General features: G+C 47.2%; 1 protein-coding gene across 22 annotated transcripts in view; it reads left to right on the forward strand.

Annotated features, from left to right (window-relative positions):
• The window catches only part of MACF1 (microtubule actin crosslinking factor 1), a 284,153-nt gene that overhangs the window by 153,497 nt on the left and 105,996 nt on the right, over positions 1–24,660 (forward strand). For all 22 annotated transcript variants that reach the window (XM_040424601.1, XM_040424619.1, XM_040424622.1 and 19 more), the window contains 10 exons: positions 685–918; positions 4,613–4,816; positions 13,247–13,777; positions 14,394–14,570; positions 14,668–14,791; positions 15,110–15,318; positions 17,068–17,385; positions 18,334–18,500; positions 18,580–18,736; positions 19,580–19,697. In XM_040424601.1, the coding sequence (XP_040280535.1) occupies positions 685–918; positions 4,613–4,816; positions 13,247–13,777; positions 14,394–14,570; positions 14,668–14,791; positions 15,110–15,318; positions 17,068–17,385; positions 18,334–18,500; positions 18,580–18,736; positions 19,580–19,697 (2,239 nt within the window). The remainder of the gene's footprint in view (positions 1–684; positions 919–4,612; positions 4,817–13,246; positions 13,778–14,393; positions 14,571–14,667; positions 14,792–15,109; positions 15,319–17,067; positions 17,386–18,333; positions 18,501–18,579; positions 18,737–19,579; positions 19,698–24,660) is intronic.

A 24,660-nucleotide genomic window follows, 5' to 3' on the forward strand; every position in this document is an offset into this window, starting at 1 on the left:
ATCTCGCCAAGGGCAAGGTTCCGCCCCTCGGTGTTACCGCTCATTCCACTAGAGCGGTCGGGGCTTCCTGGGCTCAGAGAAATCGGGCTTCTACGGAGCAGATTTGCAAGGCGGCCACTTGGTCCTCCTTGCACACCTTCACCAAGTTCTACAGGGTGCATACTCATGCGTCGGCTGACGCTGCTTTAGGCCGTCTGGTGTTGCAGGCGGCAGTTGATTGATGCCTCCGGTGTTGGTCTAGTTTGTTCTGGTCCCTCCCTTCTGGGACTGCTCTGGAACGTCCCATGGTTTCCTGTGTCCCCCAAGGAATATGGGCGAGAAAAGGAGACTTTTGTATTACTTACCAGTAAAGTCTCTTTCTCGCTCTTCCTTGGGGGACACAGCACCCGCCCTTCATTTGGGTTTACAGTTGTGGTTCCGGCTTGGTTGCCCCCGTTGGGGCTTGACGGTTCTTTTTCCGGTTGGTGGTTATCTTTCACTACTTGGACACGCAACTGGCAGTCTCTTCTCCAGGCTGAAGGGTATAGCTGATGGAGGAGGGGCTTACAGCTTTCACTTAGTGTCACGCCTCCTAGGGAGCAGAGCTATACCCATGGTTTCCTGTGTCCCCCAAGGAAGAGCGAGAAAGAGACTTTACTGGTAAGTAATACAAAAGTCTCCTTTTTTCCTGCTTCCTCCAAATAGAACCTCCATAAGGATGTTCAAGCCCGAGCTAAGCAGTTTTCAAGAGCCATCAAAACAGCAGAGAACTTCCTTGAACAGAATAGAAACAAAATGAATCCAGAAGAACTGGAGGCCTTCCAAAGGAAGTTGCAGAAGGCTAAGGAACAGTACCAGTCTGTGCTTCAAAAAACAGGGGAGACAGAGAAACAGTTAGAGTCTGCAGTGAGCACTGCCGTTTTAGAGGAAACCAAAAAGGTAACCTATTGGGCCATTTAATACATGAGGTGGAGCTGGAGATTTGTTAGAATGGTGTCTAGGGTTTTGATGTTAAAACCTATGAAACTGGTCATAAACATTAGATTAAAATTGGGGAAACAGAAGGGACCAAGCATGTTGGATACGCCCAGTATGGCCCCTACATGTCCCTATTATCCCCTATATATGTCTAGGCTTTTATATAAGTAACATGTAGGCTATCTATCCCATTTATTGAAAATATTTACTTTTTTTACACAGTTGTCCAGTCATCTGAATAGTCTATGATGAAAACGTCCACGTTAGAAATAAGTTATATATTAAAGGGCATCTGTCAGCAGATTTGTACCTATAAAACTGGCTGACCTGTTACATGTGCGCTTAGCAGCTGAAGACATCTGTGTTCTTCCTATGTTTAAACCAGTTTTAATATATGCAAATTATCCTCTAGGACCCAAAGGGATATTACTGTTACTCCTAGAGGCTCTGCTCTCTCTGCAACTGCCACACCCTCTGCACTTTGACAGGGTTAGGCAGTGTAAACGTGATCACACCTGACCCTGTCAATCAAAGAGCAGAGGATACGGTAGTTGCAGAGAGAGCGTAGCCTCAAGGTGTAACGGCAACACCTCTGTTGCTCCTAGAAGCCCATTTGCATAGATTAAAACATTGTTTTTCTCAGCAATGTGGACACCTATGAACATGGGACCAACCCTGAGGATAAGTCATAAATATCTTTTCCTGGATAACCCCTTTAAATCATTATTTCTGGGCAGCACATTGTGCTGTGTGAACAACTATCTGCTGCCCAGAAACTATTTCGTTATGAGGACAAACAATGGCAATAGCCATCACTTGTCCCCACACAGTGGAGGTGATTGCTGCATGCAAGTGCAGCTCTTCACCTCCACTGACGAGCAGAAAGTTATCGGGAAGCAACGGTCCCTTCCCAATAAATGCCTGCTCGGTTGGGTAGTGTAAATGCAGCTTAAGGCATTTTAGATTTCAGGATCTTGACAGATCTCCCGTTTCCTAGAACATAAACGGCACTATTGATTTCTGGCAGTTTTTGTCATTCCCATAGCATGCAGTTTATGAGGTAGTTAGGGAAGTAGTTGTCAGCTATTGACACTATCTGCTGTATGTAAGATAAGAAAGCAGGACAACCTATTTTTTCTTTTAAAATTGTTCCATTCTGTGTGTGCAAACTCAGACCAGCTATTGCTCTTTGGACTTACTTTCCATGCTATCAGCGATATTAAAAATGATTTTCCCTCTGCAAATGTTTATGTGCATTGATGCATAGTTTATGTACCTTAAATCATCTTCTACCCCTTACTCCGGCGCAGTTCTCTGCTTCACTGGTCCGGTTCTCCTGACACGGTTTGATTACAAACTGCAGTGGTGGCATACTGTGATATACTGCATGTGACTGCTACAGCCAGGAATGCCGAGGAAAGTGAATACAGTGGTGACAAATCGTACACCTAAACTACGGGGTGCATGTCACACTGTCAGTGACATGCAGGTGTACAGCGTGTGACCACTGCAGCCAATCAGAGTTACACCGATGAGGACGGTGATTAAAGACTGCAGCAGTCATGTGACAGTTTGCAAACAGGTAGCAACAGGAGGACCAGGCCAGCACCACAGTGAACACCGCTGCAGAAAGGGATGAGTTTTTATTTTAGGATTTTGCAGGGCTTGACCAACACTTCAATTATCTTAAACAACCTGTTAAGAGAATTATGGCAACCAGTTTCATACAAGTGTGTTCAGTCTGGGAAGCATGCTTCATGTGATGGCTGTAATTCCAGGACCAAAGACGCTCCTCTGACTGAGCTCACAGCATAATAATGACTTATGATGCTGTGAATTCCTGCTTGGCCGCAGGTTTACTGTACTGTACTCGGATAGTCTATACACTACAGAAGACCTCCATTCAGGCAGAAACACATAGCATAAGTCATTATGATGCTGTGAATTCCTGCTTGGCCGCAGGTTTACTGTACTGTACTCAGAGAGTCTATACAGTACAGAAGACCTCCACTCAGGCAGAAACACATAGCATAAGTCATTATGATGCTGTGAATTCCTGCTTGGCCGCAGGTTTACTGTACTGTACTCGGAGAGTCTATACACTACAGAAGACCTCCATTCAGGCAGAAACACATAGCATAAGTCATTATGATGCTGTGAATTCCTGCTTGGCCGCAGGTTTACTGTACTGTACTCGGAGAGTCTATACAGTACAGAAGACCTCCACTCAGGCAGAAACACATAGCATAAGTCATTATGATGCTGTGAATTCCTGCTTGGCCGCAGGTTTACTGTACTGTACTCGCAGAGTCTATACACTACAGAAGACCTCCACTCAGGCAGAAACACATAGCATAAGTCATTATGATGCTGTGAAGTCCTGCTTGGCCGCAGGTTTACTGTACTGTACTCGGAGAGTCTATACAGTACAGAAGACCTCCACTCAGGCAGAAACACATAGCATAAGTCATTATGATGCTGTGAATTCCTGCTTGGCCGCAGGTTTACTGTACTGTACTCGGAGAGTCTATACACTACAGAAGACCTCCACTCAGGCAGAAACACATAGCATAAGTCATTATGATGCTGTGAATTCCTGCTTGGCCGCAGGTTTACTGTACTGTACTCGGAGAGTCTATACAGTACAGAAGACCTCCACTCAGGCAGAAACACATAGCATAAGGCATTATGATGCTGTGAATTCCTGCTTGGCCGCAGGTTTACTGTACTGTACTCGGAGAGTCTATACACTACAGAAGACCTCCACTCAGGCAGAAACACATAGCATAAGTCATTATGATGCTGTGAATTCCTGCTTGGCCGCAGGTTTACTGTACTGTACTCGGAGAGTCTATACAGTACAGAAGACCTCCACTCAGGCAGAAACACATAGCATAAGGCATTATGATGCTGTGAATTCCTGCTTGGCCGCAGGTTTACTGTACTGTACTCGGAGAGTCTATACAGTACAGAAGACCTCCATTCAGGCAGAAACACATAGCATAAGTCATTATGATGCTGTGAGTTCAGACCAGGAAATGCAGCCATCACACGGAGCGTTTTTGCCATACTGAACACTTCATGTGAAATTAGCCTTAGGCTACTTTCACACTGGCGTTTTGGCTTTCATTTTGTGAGAACTGTTCAGGGCTCTTACCAGCGGTCCAAAACGGATCACTTTTGCCCTAAAGCATTCTGAATGGAAAAGGATCCGCTCAGAATGCATCAGTTTGTCTCCGATCAGTCACCATTCTGCTCTGGAGGCGGACACCATAATGCTGCCTGCAGCGTTTTTCTGTCCGTCCTGGCATACGGAGTGAGATGGATCCGTCCAGACACACAATGTAAGTCAATAGGGACGGATCCGTTTTCTCTGTCACAATAGAAAACAGATCCGTCCCCCATTGACTTTCAATGGAGTTCATGGCGGATGCATACGGTTGTATTATTGTAACGGAAGCGTTTTTGCAGATCCATGACGGATCCGCAAAAAACGCTAATGTGAAAGTAGTCTTAGAAGGGCAAATATCAGAAGGCTTGGGCTTCACACACCTATTTTGGTCACAATGTTTCTACCATTTCAGTTGAAGTGTGACGGTTTTGTTCTTCAAGATTTCATTATATTTATGCACCCCTCTGTTTTGGTTACCATTAGTCTAAAACCGCTGAAGAGCTGAAGGAAAATCTAGGAAAGATTGAGTCACTCCTGTGTCAGGTCCTTCCATCTCTCCCAAATAAAAGCAATCAGCAGAAAGTCAGTGTTACTGATGGGAAAGATCCTGGGAAGAAACTGCAGTCATCTGTATGTCCTCCTGAAGATGCTGCTGACATAATTAATGAATTGTATGAGAGAAAAAAGGTAAGTGTCTTCCTATAAACAATATTGTATTACATAATGTCACTGAGACATGTAGGCGAGTGTTCTGTGACATGTTTTACCCTTAAAGGGAATCGGTCACTGTTTACGCTGCATTCTCAGGAGCCAAGTGACAGAAACGAAAATTTCAGCAGTGTACCTATATATGTTTCTCGCCCATATTCCTTGGGGGACACAGGAAACCATGGGTATAGCTCTGCTCCCTAGGAGGCGTGACACTAAGTGAAAGCTGTAAGCCCCTCCTCCATCAGCTATACCCTTCAGCCTGGAGAAGAGACTGCCAGTTTTTTGCTTAGTGTCCAAGGAGGCAAGACACTCCCTGCTTAGGCAGGGTTGTTTTCCTATAATTTTTTATTTTTGCGTTATTTGTTGTTTTTAATTCGGTTTTTTTCTACTTACAGGGACAACAGAGGCGCACTAGACCCCTCTGTTTTCTCCCGGGGTTGAGTCGCGCCAGTGCCGGTAATACCGCACTGCCGCCTCCCCCACAGAAGACAAGGTGGACCAGGGCAGCCTCGCTCCCCTGCGTCCCGCCAGCTCAAGGGTCGCCCGCACGCCAAGTCCCTCCCCCGGCTTCCTGCCACTGCGGTGCCAGTGGCTGAAGGGGCGACCCTGCTGGATGGATTGAGGGCGAAGACAGCGTATGGTGAGAGTGGCTGCTCCTGCCTCCCCTTCCCTCCCTCCCACCGCTGCTACATCTCTCCGTGGTGTCCATCTACCCCCCCCTCCCCTCCCCCCCCCCATGGGCATATCGGGGCCGGCAACTTTACCGGCCATCATTTGGGGGGGACTTCGTTCTGGTGTTGCAGACCCAGGACAAGGTGGTTCTTAGGGGGGTGACTACCACTTCAACGGCAGGGCAGTCAGGGGGACGGCTGTATGAGGAGTCGTCACATTCAGGCGGGGGCCGCTTACTTGGCACGAACGGCACCTTTTCATGGCCGGCACTTCATCTACCTAGGGGGTTAAATCATTTTGCCGCGCGCGCGGCTCTGCTTCTCCTTCAGCGCGGCAAGGGGGGGGGGGGCGGAGTTTTCTACATGCGCTCCGCTACTTCCTGGTTCGTCGGGCTCCCCATCTCAGGTGCTGCGTGGAGCTCTCTCTCTCTCTGCCGTCCGATCCTGAAGCTATTCACCTCTGTGCCTGCCGCCTCTCCTCCACAGCCTCCCTTCAGTCTGCTGCCCTTGCTGTCTGCCGCTTGCATCATCTGGGTCTGGTAGGATTGTTAACCCATCCGTGCCACCAGTACTGTTACTTGGGTGTGATCCCCGTTTTTTTCACCTGGGGTCTCCCACTTTAAGTGCAACTTTTTTTCCACCATGTCAGACCCTTCTGCAGCTGCCAAGCCTTGGTACCATGCCTGTACCGCTTGTAGGGAAGCCTTTCCCCGGGGGCAGTCTGATCCGCACTGTCCTGCATGCCGAGCTCCACCGCAGCCTCAGTCGCCCGCTGTGTCGCTCCCTGCTTCCTCTGACCCGCCTGACTGGGCTAGATCCCTGTCCCAGGCCGTGGAAAGCCTCACTCAGGTCGTGGGCCGCCTAATAGACAGGCCGCCTACCCCGCAGGACGCCACTCTTACTGTCGCGCCCTCCGGGTCCATCGCTTCTGCCGCTGCGGCGGGTTCACCCTCTCTTAGTGACCCTTCCCGAGCTAGGCACTCTCAGAAGCGTTTTAGAGTAGAGCGAGCCTCCTCCTCGGATGCCTCCCTCTCCCCGCCACGCGTGCGCACTCAGACGAGCCTCTCCTCCCCAAAGGATTCGCTCTCTGAAGGTGAATTGGCGGTTTCAGATTTGGAAATGGACTCGGCCCTGCCGTCCAAGCTAGCCTCAGCGATGGGTCAACTCATCTCTGATATTCGTGACACCTTTAAGGTGCAAGATGACCCCCCTAGCTCTGACGCAGCTAGCGTCTCCTTTATCAGACCCAGGCAGGCCTCAAAAGTTTTTCCAATCCACTCTGATTTCTCCTCCGTGGTGTCTAAGGCTTGGGCTCGCCCGGACGCCCGTTTTGTCAACCCCAAGAAGCTGGACATTTGCTATCCTTTTCCGGCCGATGTCGTGGCCACCTGGTCGTCCCCACCCAAGGTGGACCCCCCTGTGGCCCGTTTGTCAAAGAACACGGCCATCCCTGTTCCCGACGGGTCCTCTCTTCAGTCAGCGGAGGACCGTCGCATGGAGACCCTTTCCAAGGGCATTTTTGCTGCCTCCGGTTCTGCCCTCAGACCGGTTTTTGCCTCTGCTTGGGCAGGTAAAGCAATCTCTGCTTGGGGTGCGCAGCTGGAACAGGAGTTGGACTCGGACGTCCCCATCCAGGACCTACGTTCCTTGGCCCAGCTTATTATTCGGGCCGGGAATTTTGTTTGTGAGGCCTCCCTTGATGCGGGAGCCCTTATTGCACGCTCCTCCGCCCTGGCGGTTTCCGTCAGGAGGGAGCTCTGGCTGAAGGTTTGGAAAGCGGACGCTGCCTCCCGCCTTTTCGGGGTCCGCCTAGACGAGCTTATTTCGGAGGCCACGGGTGGTAAAAGCACCCATCTTCCTCAACCCCAAGCCAGGGGCGCCCCCCGCGGACGCCCCGGTGCGTCTCGTTTTCGGTCCTCCCGCAGGAACTCTGGGGCTCCCCCCGCAGCTGCCGCTTCGGCCCCTCCCCAGGATAAGCGTAGGAAGCCGTTTTTTCGGGCGCAGCCCTCCTGGCGCAGGCCACAGGCTGCCCGCACACCCGCAGCAAAGCAGTCCTCTGCCTGAAGGCGCGCCCCCACCCACCCGGGTGGGGGGCCGGCTCCTCCTTTTCAGGGACGTCTGGATGGCTCACGTCTCCGACGCCTGGGCTCTCGAAATTGTGTCCTCCGGATACAAAATCGAATTCGCGTCCTTCCCTCCAGATCGGTTTTTTCGCTCCCGCCCGCCGCGGGACCCGAAAAGCGCGGCTGCGTTCTCCGCGGCTGTTCAAGCCTTACTGGACAGAGGGGTGATTACCCCCGTTCCTCTAGAGGAAAGGTTCCAAGGGTTCTATTCGAACCTCTTTGTAGTTCCCAAGAAGGGAGGTTCGGTGCGGCCCATTTTGGACCTCAAAAAGCTCAACCGTTTTCTCCTCCTTCGACGGTTTCGGATGGAGTCCCTCCGTTCCGCGGTGGCTTCCCTGGAGCGGGGAGACTTCATGTCTTCCATCGATATACAGGATGCCTACCTCCATGTTCCGGTAGCCCGGTGTCACCATCGCTTCCTCCGATTCGCCGTGGGGGACCTCCACTTCCAATTTGTCGCCCTTCCCTTTGGGCTGGCAACAGCCCCCCGGGTGTTCACCAAGGTCCTGGCCCCGGTTTTGGCCTTACTCCGTTCCAGGGGTGTTTTTCTGCTACCGTACTTGGACGATATCCTCATCAAGGCTCCGTCCCTTTCTCAAGCGGTTGCCAGCGTGGATCTCACTCTAGAGACTCTGGCGAGGTTCGGTTGGGTCATCAACTTCCCCCAGTCCTCCCTTCCCCCCTCCAGACAACTGGTCTTCCTGGGAATGCTTTTAGACACGGGAGCGGCGGAGGTACGTCTTCCCTCGGAAAAACGATTGACCCTCCGCCGGGCGATTCGGGGTCTCCTTCTCCACCGTCGACCGTCCTTCCGCTTCTGCATGCGGGTCTTGGGGCAGATGGTTGCCTGCTTCGAGGCGATCCCATTTGCGCAGTTTCACTCCCGCCCTCTCCAACGGGCGATCCTCTCCTCCTGGGACAAATCGCCGCAGTCTCTGGATCATCCCTTCCATCTATCGCCTCCGGTGCGGTCATCTCTCCGCTGGTGGTTACAGTCCCCTCTTCTGGGCAGGTCCTTTCTGCCGCTCAACTGGTTGGTGGTTACAACCGATGCCAGTCTCTTGGGCTGGGGAGGCGTGTTTCCTCCCCGATCCGTCCAGGGCATTTGGTCTCCATCGGAGTCCAAACTCTCGATCAATGTCCTGGAGCTGAGAGCGGCCCTTCTGTCTCTGCGACACTGGACTCATCTGCTGAAGGGTCATCCAGTTCGTGTGCAATCGGACAACGCCACGGCCGTGGCATACATAAACCACCAGGGGGGCACTCGCAGCGCTGCAGCGATGCGGGAGGTCACCAGCATTCTCCGTTGGGCGGAAGCCCACGTCCCGGCTCTATCGGCAATTTTTATTCCAGGGGTGGACAATTGGGCGGCGGACTTCCTCAGTCGCACCACTGTCGACCCCGGCGAGTGGTCTCTTCACCCGGAGGTATTCGAGGCCATTTGCCTTCGTTGGGGCATGCCGGACGTGGACCTCATGGCCTCCAAGTTCAATCACAAGGTCCCCGCCTATCTGTCCAGGGCCAGGGATCCGGGAGCTTGCGGAGCCGACGCCCTCGTTCGTCCTTGGCGAGGCTTCGCGCGTCCGTACATATTCCCTCCCATCCCACTCCTGCCCAAGGTCCTTCGGAAGATCGCGGCGGAGGGCGTCTCGGTGATTCTGGTCGCTCCGGACTGGCCCCGCCGGTCTTGGTATGCCGACCTCATGCTGCTCCTGGCAGACGCGCCCTGGCCGCTGCCCGCCAGGGAAGATCTTCTCTCTCAGGGACCGATCTTCCACCCGCGTTTAAGGTCCCTACGTTTGACGGCGTGGTTGTTGAGACCACCGTCTTGACACGTAGGGGTTTTTCTGCGGACGTCGTCCGCACCATGATCCGTGCCCGCAAGCCGTCCTCTTCTAGGATCTATTATAGGACCTGGAGGACCTATTTGGGGTTCTGTGCCGATCTGGGGATTCCTCCGCTCCGCTTTTTTCTCCCCACTGTTTTGTCCTTCCTGCAGAGCGGACTCGCCCAGGGTCTGGGTCTTAGTTCTTTGAAGGGTCAGGTGTCTGCGCTGTCCATTTTGTTTCAGCGCCCACTGGCCCCCCTTGGTCCTGTCAAGACCTTCCTTCAGGGCGTGGCTCACGCGGTTCCCCCGTACCGCCCTCCGGTACCGCCCTGGGACCTGAACCTGGTTCTCTCAGCGCTCCAGGCTTCTCCTTTCGAGCCTCTGCGGACGGTTTCCTTGCGACTTCTGTCCTGCAAGGTTATTTTCCTTGTGGCCGTCACCTCTCTTCGGAGGGTGTCCGAATTGGCTGCACTCTCCTGTCTGGAACCTTTCCTAGTGTTCCACCAGGACAAGGTGGTCCTTCGTCCGGTCCCTTCCTCCCTTCCTAAGGTGGTCTCCGCCTTTCATCTGAACGAGGACATCGTTCTCCCCTCTTTGTGTCCTTCCCCTTCCCACCCCCGGGAGAGGGAGCTTCATTGCCTGGACGTTGTCAGGGCGCTCAAGGTTTACCTGGAGGTAACCAGCTCTTTCAGGCGTACTGACTCGCTCTTTGTGGTTCCGGAGGGGTCGCGCAGAGGGATGGCGGCATCCAAAGTTGCTATCGCCCGTTTTGTCAAGATGGCTGTTACTGAGGCTTATCTCGCCAAGGGCAAGGTTCCGCCCCTCGGTGTTACCGCTCACTCCACTAGAGCGGTCGGGGCTTCCTGGGCTCAGAGGAATCGGGCTTCTACGGAGCAGATTTGCAAGGCGGCCACTTGGTCCTCCTTGCACACCTTCACCAAGTTCTACAGGGTGCATACTCATGCGTCGGCTGACGCTGCTTTAGGCCGTCTGGTGTTGCAGGCGGCAGTTGATTGATGCCTCCGGTGTTGGTCTAGTTTGTTCTGGTCCCTCCCTTCTGGGACTGCTCTGGAACGTCCCATGGTTTCCTGTGTCCCCCAAGGAATATGGGCGAGAAAAGGAGACTTTTGTATTACTTACCAGTAAAGTCTCTTTCTCGCACTTCCTTGGGGGACACAGCACCCGCCCTTCATTTGGGTTTACAGTTGTGGTTCCGGCTTGGTTGCCCCCGTTGGGGCTTGACGGTTCTTTTTTCCGGTTGGTGGTTATCTTTCACTACTTGGACACGCAACTGGCAGTCTCTTCTCCAGGCTGAAGGGTATAGCTGATGGAGGAGGGGCTTACAGCTTTCACTTAGTGTCACGCCTCCTAGGGAGCAGAGCTATACCCATGGTTTCCTGTGTCCCCCAAGGAAGAGCGAGAAAGAGACTTTACTGGTAAGTAATACAAAAGTCTCCTTTTTGTGAAACTTCCAGTTTGTTTCAGCGTCCTGAAAGCGATGTCGACTAGCAGTCTGGTTTATTTAGGAGCTTAGAGCTCCCTCTACTCACCCACCACCATGATTTCTCCTTATGCAGAGTAATATGCAGGACTAATAATTTTACAGTGATTCAACTAATGAACCGTTAATTTCACAAAACTACAACCTAATTAACATATAAATGGTGCACTGCTGAAATCGGCGATCAGTGCAATAGGATTAACCACAGACTAGTGTGTTTTTAAGCTCAGCGTACAGGTTCGGGTTCAGGTTATCTAAGAATCCAGTTATGGATTCCGCTACCGCAGACCATGACGGAATTCTGTGACGGCATGCACCATGGAAGCCTATAAGAGGCATTCCATCTAATAGAAGTCTATGGCCAGCTCTTATGGGCTTCCATGGTGCATGCCGTCATAGAATTCCGTTATGGTCCGTATGATTCTTAGAAAACCCGAACCTGTACGCCAAACTTAAAAACACAGGTTCGCTCAACACTACAACGGACATTTCCACTGTGATTTCTGATGAAACTACCTACTAGAGACTACTGCATTACTCTGCCTGTTCATTCATCAGTCTACAGTACAGATGAGAGCAACTGCTGTGTTCTTTCAGGCCAAGATGGCTGAGATTTTACCTCCGCTGGTAAAAATCAACTGGAAGCAGATTATACTGTCAGACTGGTCCCAGATACTCTAGTGCAGTGGTGTTCGAATCTATGGCACGGGTGCCAGAGGAGGCACTGAGAGCCCTCTCTGTGGTCACCCGTACCATGGAAAAAGTCTACCAATATGCCTTAGACTTTTCCTCCCATTCATCAGCACAGGTTAAATTGCCATCTTGGCACTTTGTGACAAATAAGTGGGTGACAATTCAGGGTGGATTTAATTTAAATCAAACTGATTTAAATCACGATTTAAATAACTAGTCAGTAAGGCTTGATTTAAATCATAGTTTTCTACATTAAGACTAATTCTTGCTGGTATAACTTATAATATGCAAGTAGATGAAGATTTTTAGAATAACAACTTTTCATATTAGTTTGATTAGGTTGATTCTGCATTCATAGGGTTGTAGAAGTTAGGATTAAGGTATTTTTCTCAACTCTGTTCATGTTATAACATTTTTGCTGTGAAGAAGAGGCATGTGATCTCTGCTGAGTCAAATTCAGTTTTGAGAACTGCAAAAGTAAACCAAGCATCTGATAATATCTTGTAGGTAGAGAAACTGCCCAATAATCTTACAAAAACCTCTGGAAGAGCATGACATTGTGAATGGATTAATGGAATTTATTTACCTAAAAAATTTAAACATATACAGCCTTATTCTACATAATTAAAAAAACTAATCTTTATTTAATGATGGAATAACCTTTGGATGGTAATATATTTTCCTCAAAAAGCATTTTATATATATATATATATATATATATATATATATATATATATATATATATATATATATATATATATATATATAAAAAAAAAATCTGATTTAAAGAGGAGCTTTCACCGATCCTGACATTGTGAACTAAGTATACAGACATGTAGAGCGGCGCCCAGGGATCTCACTGAACTTACTATTATCCCTGGGCGCCACGCTCCGTTCTCCCGTTATGTCCTCCGGTATGTTCGGGGACTTGGTTATAGTAGGCGGGTTCTGCTGGGCGTCTCCTTCTCCTAGGCTTTAGTGCTGGCCAATCGCATCGCAGAGCTCACAGCCTGGGAGAAGAAAACCTCCTAGGCTGTGCGCTGCGATTGGCCAGTGCTACAGCCTAGGAGAAGGAGACGCCCAGCAGAACCCGCCTACTATAACCAAGTCCCCTAAGTCTCCGCCTACTATAACCAAGTCCCCGAACATACCGGAGGACATACCGGGAGAACGGAGCGGCGCCCAGGGATAATAGTAAGTGCAGTGAGATCCCTGGGCACCGCTCTACATGTCTGTATAGTTAGTTCACAATGTCAAGATTGGTGAAAGGTCCTCTTTAAATCAAAAAAATCAGATTTTTTTATTTTTTTAAATCATTGATTTTTATCCTCCCTGGTTGCAGGGTTGCAGATTGGGCACTTGGCCTCTAAAAGGTTCACCATCACTGACCTAGTGGGTGTATGCATTCAGTGCAGAATAATTACAGGGTTGGCATGAAGACCTGATTGGAGGAGATTTTTTTTTTCGGACTGGATTTTTTTATGAAGCCTTCAGTAAATTTTTACAGAAATATTAGCCTGGGGTTGTTAATGCTGTTGTAATACGTCTTTGTATGTTTGTATTCTAATTGTTATGTTGCTCCTATTGTAGACACAGCATCAAGAAATGTTAGCCAAACAGCAAAATTTCATCTTGACCATACAGTCAGCACAAGATTTCTTAGACAAACATGGTAGCACGTTATCCCCTGAAGAGAGAGAGCGGTTGCAGAACCAGCTGGCACGTTTGAAGGAGGAGTACGCTACCTCGTTGTCTCAATCTCAGTTACAACTGAAGCATTCACAAAGCCTGCGTGATGACCTGCAAAACTTCATTCATGACTCTGGAGAGTTTGAGAACTGGCTTCACCAGAGTGAAAAAGAATTGGATAACATGCAGAATGGGAATTCAGACTTCACAGCGTTACATGACTTACTGCAGCGACAAGGCGATTTTTCTGAAGATGTGATTTCACATAAAGGAGATCTGCGATATATTACCATTGCTGGTCAGAAAGTCATTGATGCAGAAAAAGCAGCTTCTGAACAGTGCGATGAAGGGTTGGAAGTGCAAGTGGCTGGAGCTTTGGTGAAAAATAAACTTGAAGATGCTTCCAAAAGATACAGTGCCTTGCATTCAAAGGTAATTGCTGATGCTTAGTTGAGATTAGGCTCCATTCACACGTCCTCTATTCTGTTCCGCATTTTGCGGAACGGAATTGCGGACCCATTTGTTTCTATGGGGCCACACTATGTGCTGCCCGTATCCGGAAATGCTGATCCGCACTTTCGGGTCTGCAATTCCGTTCCTGAAAAAAAAAAAAATCTCCTATTCTTGTCCGCAATTGCAGACAAGATTAGGCATTTTCTATTATAGTGTCGGCGATGTGCGGTCCGCAAAATGCGGAATGCACATTGCCGGTGTCCGTGTTTTGTGGATCCGCAAAACACATACGGATGTGTGAATGGAGCCTTAGTCTGAACTTTCTAACATATTGGGTGAGATTTATCAAATTGGTGTAAAGTAGAACTGACTTAGTTGCCCATAGCAACCAATCAGATTCCACCTTTCATTTTTCGCAGGTTTTTTTGGAAAACGAAAGGTGTAATCTGATTGGTTGCTATAGGCAACGAAGCCAGTTCTACTTTACACCAGTTTGATAAATCTCCCCCATTATTTTTATTCCCACAGAAATCATAGGTGGGAAAAAAACATTGACTTTCTGTGTTCTTACATATAGTTTCTGGTTTATTTACAGTGCTCCAAGCTGGGAACTCACTTAAATAGTTTATTGAACGGGTACCAGCAGTTCCAGGAGGGCTCAGATGCCGCGGTGAGTTGGCTGCAGAAGGCTGAACTAGCTGTGGAAAGGTTACTTTCTGAACCAGTAGCATCAGATACAGTCGCTCTGCAGTCTCAGCTGGAGAAAGCAAAGGTAAATTTAATGTCTCCAGCAGTTAAGACAAATGATTGTTTTAGAGGTCTGTGTTTTTGTGAGAAGAGAAATCATCGCTAAATATTAAATATTTCAGAGTATGCAGTGTGATATTGCAGAGCATCAAGTACACGTGGAAAAAGTTCATAAGACAGTCCGTGGCCTCCAAGAAATCCAAGGAGATCCACTGCCAGACTGTAGGAAGATCCAGGCAACAGCTGGTGAGGGAGAATGCCAGATTTATAGAGAATTTGTAACCGAGATACAAGCTGATGTAACCAGAAGAATGTATGACTAGAAATTAGGAGCCAGTGCTCATCATCCGGGCCTACAGTATGTGTGGAGATGCAGCCATTTTTGCAGGTTCTGTGGCTCGGAGGGCCCATAGGAAAGTGGTGCAGATCCTGTGTACTCGTTGGAAGCAGAAGCTCCAATCCTCTCTATCACATCATCTTGTATCTCCTTGCCAGATTTGTTTTAATGTCATTTTGTCACTTGTGGTTTAATATGTACTGGCTTGTGTCTGACTATCATTATAGATTCCATTGAAAGTCGATACCAGAGTCTTTCCAGCAAGATGGCCGCTCACTCCGATTTACTGCAGAAGTCAGTAGCTCAGACGCAGAGTGTGCAAGACGGCCTGGAACACCTCTTGCACTGGTTAGAAGGAATAGAAAAGACCGTAGAGGGACAAAACCAGGCATCCATGTCTTCTTTATCGATTCAGGAAGCTCTTGCTCAGAACATGGTAAGACTAATTGTTTGTTTGTTTTTGTGACCATTTCTAATGTGTTCAAATGTACAACACAAATGAATCTGAATGGTTAATGTGTGTGTGTGTGTGTGTGTGTGTGTGTATATATATATATATTTTTTAGACTTTCCGTTAATGTTTACACTGCTCACTCAGCAGAGCCAAACAAAAACTAATGGGCGCAGCAGTCAGTTCAGCATTTCTGCCTCCTTTTTTTAGCAAATGGTGGGGGTCATAGCACCCAAAAGCCAATAGATCAAAGCTTTGGACGTGTTACTTAAAGGGGTTCTGCAGTTTTGTTTAAACTTATGATCTATCCTCTGGATAGATCATCAGCATCTGATCGGCGGGGGTCCGACACCCGACACCCCCGCCAATCAGCTGTTTGAGAAGGCAGCGGCGCTATAGCAGCGCCGCGGCCTTCTCACTGTTTACCCCTGGCCCAGTGACATCACGACTAGTATCAACTTGCCTGGGCACCGCTAGCCTTCTCAAACAGCTGATCGGCGGGGGTCCTGGGTGTCGGACCCCGTTGATCAGATGCTGATAGATCATCAGTTTAAACAAAGGATAGATCATCAGTTTAAACAAAGTGTAGAACCCCTTTAAAGTCAGACTTTTATGAAAATGATAAGTATCCCTCAAGGGGTTGTCCCCCCTCAGACATTTATGGCATATCGATAGGATATGGCATAAATGTTGGATAGGTGCGTGTCCCACCTCTGGGACCCACTCCGTTCTCCAGAACAGGACTCCAAAATGAATAGAGAGAAAGCCACGCATGTGTGGCCACCTACCATTCATCATTATGGAATTATAAAAATAGTCAAGTGAGTGTGCCTCGCTATTTTCAGAAGACCCCTAGTGATGAGTTCAGAGCAATCAGTGCAAGACTGGTTATTTCTCCATTCACCAATAGAGGTCTTCTGAAAGCACTAGGCTATTTTCGGAAGTCCCATATCAGTGAATGTACGGCTTGCTCTTTGTTCACTTCAGGGTTTCATTCTTGAGTGTGCTCCACACCTATCTGACATTTATATCAGTGATGTATCATAAATTTCCTAGATGGGAATACCTGTTTAAAACATCACAATCAAGCCCCTGATATATAAATAAAAAAAACAGTTTGGCAGACACATTCCAGTGCTATAGTGTCAGGGACTTAAAGGGGTATTCCCATCTCAGACATTGATGGCATATCATTAGGCGCATACACTCTATTGAGTAGATACCAGTACACTACTCATGCTGGAGCTGTTCAGTGGATGAATGAATCCAAGTAAGTAACTCAATATAGATATATGTCTAAATCAGCTGTATTGGGCAACTTTTTTGTGTTCAGCCTTTTTTAAATTGCTTTAAAGGTGTTGTCCCACTTCAGCAAATCTCATTTATTATGTTGAGGAAATTAATACAAGCCACTTATTAATCCATCAGCGGTGGCCGTGGTTGCACACTATAGGAAAAAGCGCCAACCAGGACCGTGGGGCCACTTAGGCGGGTGCTTTTTCCTATATTGTGCAAGCACGACCACCACTGCTGGATTGCAGGGTGGTCGTAACCATTGAAATGAGCAGTGTACAATCTGATGGAAAAATGAATCCAACTAGCAAAGGAGGCAACATGGATAATAACAATACATTAGGAAGTGGCTTGTATTAACTTCCTCTACATAATAAATGCTATTTGCTAATTTGAACACCAGAGAGTAGAAAGCATTGTCTACACATTTCTGTTTTGCAGAAATTAAGACAGGACATTGGAAGTAGAAGAGGGAGCCTGGATGCCACTGGTGAAATGGTGGTGAAGTTCATGGAGACGGCAGACAAGACAGCAGCCGCAAACCTTCAGAACAAGCTCTCTGAAGTCACGGCACGGTTTGACAAAGTGTGTCAGCAGCAGATCGTACAAGAGACTGCTCTAAAAGAGGTCTTGCCAAAAGTGGAAAGATATGAGCAGATCTCAGAAGCATTGCAAGACTTTAAAGAAACAAGGTCACAATTGCTGGCATCAGGAAACCAGCCAGATAGAGACATTGCTCAGTTTTCAGAGCAAATTCAGGTTTGTTTCAATATTTTATCGTATTTGTTCCAAAACCCACAGTATAAGGCCATAATAGTTGGTTTTTATTTTGCATTGGTATTTGTTAGACAAAACCAGGAGTAGAACATAAACAGGGGAAGTATAATGGGAAGAATTTGCACATCTTCTAGATTTCGTACTCCCTCCTGTTTGGGCTTAGAAATACTGATGTAGAATAGTGTAGCAGCCTATGCAGAGTTAGGGTGGGTTCACACTAGCGTTAGGGATTCCGTTATGACTTTCCGTTATCACATGGTTATAACGGAAAATAACGGAATCCATAAGACAGAAGGACGGATCCATTCTTCTGCCTATAGACTTGTATTATGACGGAATGCAAAACGGAAGCCTTTAAAAGAAGTCTATGGGAATCAAAACTGATCCCTCTGGGTCCCGTTATGCAAGACAGAAACAAAGTCCTGTCGACAGGACTTTGTTTTCCGTCTTTCATGACGGGACCCAGATGGATCCTTTATGCTTTCCCATAGACTTCCATTAGGACGGAAAGCAAACGGAATGCCTTTTAAAGGCTTCCGTTTTGCATTCTGTCTGGGCATTCCGTTATTTTCCGTTATAACGGAAAGCCATAAAGGAATCCCTAACGCTGTGGACCCACCCTTACTGCTCCAGCAGTGGAAGCAGCAGCGCATGTGCGAGATTATCAGAGCCGGCATAGATGTCCAGCCCTGTCAACCAAGCAGCATGAGGGGGGTGGGGGGGGGGGCATCCTCGGCTTTGGGAAAACACTGTCACAAAGTGCAGAACTCTGCTTGATTAGACAAAAAGATTCTTACAAATCGATTTTTGCTCATCTCACCTCTTTACTTACAGCTTCAGTTTTGTTGTCAGATTTTTTATTTTTTTTTAAGAGTCCTCTTTATGTCACTTAAATGTTCCCAAAATGTCAGCAGTTACTTTTTATGATAGGAGTTGAATATAGAAATAAAGCAACAGGGAGAGCAACTGGATACACTTGAACATCTAGTGAAGGATTTGAGCACCTGCCCTTTGCTTCTCGATACCTCGGAGCACTTACAGAAGGTTTACTCCCTGAAGAAGGCTTTTCAGGATCTACAGGAGGCAGCAAAAGACAGGTACTTGTTTAAAATGTAGTCAGATGTTTATAGCTTTCTACATTTTTACTCTGGTTAATTGCGCTTGTTTCTCCTTCAGACAACGTGAAGCATTGTCTTGCCAGGAAGAATTGGAGGAGTTCAAGAGGCTGGTTGGGAATATGAGGAAGTGGCTGAAGGATAGTGAAGACAGTGTTCCATCATGTGAAGGTTCACATGGATCGCTTGAATTACAGATCTTCCTACAGCAAGTCGAGGTAATGCAGCTAAAACAATGTAATACCGAGAACAGGAACCTGTGCCATTTTCAGTTTTCTAATGAGCAACAGCTGGAACCTGAAAATGTAGTTTGTAGTGGGTCTACATGCTGAGTCACTGATCCCCAGAACCGCAGAATTCTCAGCACTGGGTTTTTGTGGCTCTATACAGCCTCTTAAGAGACAGGTTTGGCTTTTTTGGGTTATATAGTTTCTGTAAGTCCAAACACTGTTCTCTAGTGCAGCCATAAACCTTTTAGTCCATGTTGGTCATTACACTTGTTCATACTGGCCACACATGAAACTGGATGAAAGGGCAAATGATCTTTACTGGGAACATTCTTTCAAGGAAAGACTCTTTGTGGACTATCAGACAAAAAAGTCAAGCATTGTAACTTCTTCACAGATGATGGAGCTGTGTTGTCAGTCAGCTAAAACTATTGTTCGTTGCAACTTTTAGGGCTGATTCACATCTGCGTTTAACTTAGTTCACCGAATCTGGCATAACCACACACAGCCATGCACCAAATCCATTGACTATAAAGGGAACCAGCAGTCATCCGGCCGCTCTATGGTATAAGTAGTGGCTTCGGCCGGACAAAAAGTTCTGCATGCACTGTTTTTTGTCCACCTGAAGCCGGCACTTATTCCTGAAAGCAACCGGATCACCGCAAGATCCCATTATAGTCAATGGGGGTCTGGCAGTGCACAGCCGATTTCAGCTATGCCGGATCCAGCGAACTCCAGCAGGTTGTTCCTCTACCTGGGCAGTGTTGATGATCTGATGAGATACACTATACTGTGAGCTGAGGCTGCTATTACATTTGTGTGTTTTTCTCACAGGACCTCTTAAAAGAGTGGAAAATGAAAGGTCCCCAAGTGGAAGTCATTGCTCAAAAAGGATCTGAATTGGAGAACAGAATAATGGAGATAACAGCTTCAGAAAGCCAACTGCAAAGAGGTGAGCAGAAGTATATTGCTACGGATAATTGGCTGTTTGTGCTTTGTTTTAAGCATCCATTTCTATCTTTCTATTCATCTACAGTCCATCTTTCTTTCCTTCTACATTTAAGCACCTGCTTTCATTGTGTACTTTACTCCACTTTCTCTACCTCTGCCCATTATGTTATTTTTCTAGGTTCTGGTCCTCGGGTGATATGTTTGGAGGAACTCCCTCCTGGTTAATAGGCTCCCATTGTTTAAAAATGTGTGTGTGTTATGTACCATATGTTTTACACTAGAAGAGACATCTGCCCATAAGATTCACCTCGATTTTAGAGGAGGAAATTAAAAAAAAAACTTTTTATCAGACCTCAGCTCAGAGCCCAGTGTTAATCAGACCTCAGCTCAGAGCCCAGTGTTAATCAGACCTCAGCTCAGAGCCCAGTGTTAATCAGACCTCAGCTCAGGGCCCATTGTTAATCAGACCTCAGCTCAGAGCCCAGTGTTAATCAGACCTCAGCTCAGAGCCCATTGTTAATCAGACCTCAGCTCAGAGCCCAGTGTTAATCAGACCTCAGCTCAGAGCCCAGTGTTAATCAGACCTCAGCTCAGAGCCCAGTGTTAATCAGACCTCAGCTCAGAGCCCAGTGTTAATCAGACCTCAGCTCAGGGCCCAGTGTTAATCAGACCTCAGCTCAGAGCCCAGTGTTAATCAGACCTCAGCTCAGAGCCCAGTGTTAATCAGACCTCAGCTCAGAGCCCAGTGTTAATCAGACCTCAGCTCAGAGCCCAGTGTTAAACAGACCTCAGCTCAGAGCCCATTGTTAATCAGACCTCAGCTCAGAGCCCAGTGTTAATCAGACCTCAGCTCAGGGCCCAGTGTTAATCAGACCTCAGCTCAGAGCCCAGTGTTAATCAGACCTCAGCTCAGAGCCCAGTGTTAATCAGACCTCAGCTCAGAGCCCAGTGTTAATCAGACCTCAGCTCAGAGCCCAGTGTTAATCAGACCTCAGCTCAGAGCCCAGTGTTAATCAGACCTCAGCTCAGAGCCCAGTGTTAATCAGACCTCAGCTCAGAGCCCAGTGTTAATCAGACCTCAGCTCAGAGCCCAGTGTTAATCAGACCTCAGCTCAGAGCCCAGTGTTAATCAGACCTCAGCTCAGAGCCCAGTGTTAATCAGACCTCAGCTCAGAGCCCAGTGTTAATCAGACCTCAGCTCAGAGCCCAGTGTTAATCAGACCTCAGCTCAGAGCCCAGTGTTAATCAGACCTCAGCTCAGAGCCCAGTGTTAATCAGACCTCAGCTCAGGGCCCAGTGTTAATCAGACCTCAGCTCAGAGCCCAGTGTTAATCAGACCTCAGCTCAGAGCCCAGTGTTAATCAGACCTCAGCTCAGAGCCCAGTGTTAATCAGACCTCAGCTCAGAGCCCAGTGTTAATCAGACCTCAGCTCAGAGCCCAGTGTTAGGCTACTTTCACACTTGCGTTCTTTTCTTCCGGCATAGAGTTCCGTCACAGGGGCTCTATACCGGAGAACTGATCAGTTTTATCCTAATGCATTCTGAATGGAGAGAAATCCGTTCAGGATGCATCAGGATGTCTTCAGTTCCGGACCGGACCGTTTTTTTGGCCGGAGAAAATACCGCAGCATGCTGCGCTTTTTGCTCCGGCCAAAAATCCTGAACACTTGCCGCAAGGCCGGATCCGGAATTAATGCCCATTGAAAGGCATTAATCCGGATCCGGCCTTAAGCTAAACGTCGTTTCGGCGCATTGCCGGATCCGACGTTTAGCTTTTTCTGAATGGTTACCATGGCTGCAAGGACGCTAAAGTCCTGGCAGCCATGGTAAAGTGCAGTGGGGAGCAGTATACTTACAGTCCGTGCGGCTCCCCGAGCGCTCCAGGGTGACGTCAGGGCGCCCCACGCGCATGGATGACGTGATCATATGGATCACGTCATCCATGCGCATGGGGTGCTCTGACGTTATTCTGGAGCGCCCCGGGAGCCGCACGGACTGTAAGTATACTGCTCCCCACTACTACTATGGCATTTGAAGACGGATCCGTCTTCAAATGCTTTCAGTTCACTTGCGTTTTTTCCGGATCCGGCGGGCACCTCCGGCAAATGGAGTGCGCGACGGATCCGGACAACGCAAGTGTGAAAGAGCCCTTAATCAGACCTCAGCTCAGAGCCTTAATCAGACCTCAGCTCAGACCCCTCAATGTTTATTAGACCTCAGTGCAGACCCCTAAAAAGACCTCAGATCAGACCCCCAATGTTAATTAGACTCCAGATCAGACCCCTATATTTTTATATATATATATATATATATATATATATATATATATATATATATATATATATATATACTGGATTCCTTTCTATTAAATAACTTCGTCAACTACACAATTTTATACAGCAAAAGAGAAAAAACTATTCTAAAGTACCAGTACTATATAGGCCATAAAGGACATTCTTTTGGCCTTCATCGGATGAAAGGTGCTTTATGCGTTCATTTGACATATATGTCGAGAGTTTTCTGACATATCCACCAAACGTAGGCTCTTAACAGGATTTGATCATTAGCAACGTACTGTATCTATTATTTAAAATATCCTGAGATACATTCCTCAAATTTCCTCTTTTTATAGAAGAATGCACTGTTTAGTGCAGATCATTGTACATTTTCATAGGTTTGTTTTAGAGTTCATATCAAATTTCATACTGCCTTTTTGCAGCATATATCCACCTTTAAGCACACTTTAGCAAGTTTGTTGTAATTGTAATGCATTGCATTGGTTTTCTTGAACTGATCCTAAGGCCTCATGCACACGACCGTTGTTCTGGTCCGCATCAGAGACGCAGTTTTTGCGGCTCGGGTGCGGACCCATTCACTTCAATGGGACCGCAAAAGATGCGGACAGCACTCAGTGTGCTGTCCGCATCCGTTGCTCCGTTAAGTAGCCCCTGTTTTGCGGACAAGAATAGGCAATTGCGGAAGGCGGCTTCCGTGTTTTGCGGATCCACAATCCAGTCCTCTGGATCTCACAGACAAGCAGTCTGAAGTGTATTACATTCAGTAATACACTTACAACCAATTCTTTACAATACAATAACTGCTTATTTACATGTGAATTAAAAGTACTTTTTCTCCAGAATGAGGCAACAGATCGCTAAGTGAAAGGTATCTTTGCAATCATCTGAGCTAGGCCTACACGGCATTGTGCCTGGTTTACCAGTTAATTTCCTCATGACAGGCTCCCATTTTACCAGATTAGTATTGCCATGTATTTTGTATATGTACTAAGTGTTAAAGGGAACCTGTCATCAACTTTATGCTAATCTCACTGAGGGCAGCATAAACTAGTGACAGAAATGCTGATGTCAGCGGTGTGTCACTCATGAGCTAAGAGTAAGTGGTTGCTGAGAACCAGCATCATAACCATTGCAGCCCAGGCCTTGAGAAGAGTCACATCTACTTGAGAAGAGTCCTGGTTATACATAATCTCCTGCTCTCTCACCCATCTGCTGATGATTGGCAGTTCTCTCCTAGAGAAAGGGAGAAAACTAGGTAGAAGACTGTCAGTCATCAGCAGGTGGGCAGGAGAGCAGGAAGTCATGAATAACCAGGACTCTTCTCAGGTGGCCAGGACTCTTTTCCAGGCCCAGTCTGCAATGATTGTGATGTTGGTTCTCGGCAACCACTTACTTTTTACTTATAAATGACAGACCGCTGAAATCAACTCGCCTGTCTCTACTTTATACTGCCATTAGTATGGACAGCATAACGTTGATGACAGGTTCCCTTTAAGTGCAGTTCAAAGGTGGACATATACTTTAAAATAACTTGGTACTACATCAGTGAGTATAGACTTCATTACCCCCTTAGATTCACTTCTTTTTGACTATAGATCTGAAATGTCATGTAAATCACATTAAGATATTTAGGAGCAACAGAAATATGTTAATCTAACTAGGAATCCGAAGGGGGCTTTGGTACCGAGGTACCAGCCAGTACCAAAGTCCACTTCGGATTTCCATTTTAAACTGTTTTAAAATACGCAGATATAAATACAGTAGTAATTCACCGAACTCTAGAGCAACTTCGAGCGATACTATTTTTGCCTGCCCAGAGCCAATACATTTTAATGCCGTACGGCAACAGCATTAAAAATGAAGGTTTTGAATAAACCGACTACAGATCTATGATCCGAAGTGGATTCGCTTAAGCCTAAATCTAACTCAAGTGGTCAGTTTTTATGGTTATTTTACACCATTAGATATTTTAGGCTTTTCCTCTTCCTGTGGTTCTGTGTCATTATATACTCTGTTTGCCCTTTGAACAAGCATGAATTGGTGATTGAGGGCAAATTTCTATTTCTATCACTGACCTGTGGCGTTCCTTTAGTGGTGACTCTAGTTAAGAATAGAACTTCATTATCTTGATGGAGTAATTATCAGTTAGTGACATTGAAAGCAGAGACTAATAAGAGGGCAGTTTTAACGTGTCGCTATATGTCACTTGAATGCCTTCACTACAACAAGGGCTCTGAGGGGGAATATTTTATATTTTGTTTGGCTGCATAGGCCTAGCTATTTGTGTATGCACGCTGGATATGCAATATTACCATCATACAGGCGACGCTTCCTCCATAATACAACATGCAGGGCTGAATGCCACTTTTTCTTTTTTCTTTTTCCTACTGACTGAGAAAAATACATTACAGGAGAATAGTTAGATGAGCTTTTTAACCCCCTCCAGCTTTTCGTGTTACCGCTGTGGGCATCTATGTAAAATTGAAGGCTCATAAATGTTCAGTATGAGACCATCGATTTCTAGCGGGCGCCATATTTTTGAAACAGATGACATGGATCCCATATGCGGTTGTGTACATGCAGACTAATTAAAAAGAAAAAATGAAATATTTCTAATTTCTTCTACCGTATCTGTTTTTTGTTAGAACCCTAGTTGAGCTATTGAGA

Source organism: Bufo bufo, chromosome 3, assembly GCF_905171765.1.
Source record: "Bufo bufo chromosome 3, aBufBuf1.1, whole genome shotgun sequence".
In the NCBI taxonomy this organism is placed as follows: Eukaryota; Metazoa; Chordata; class Amphibia; order Anura; family Bufonidae; genus Bufo; species Bufo bufo.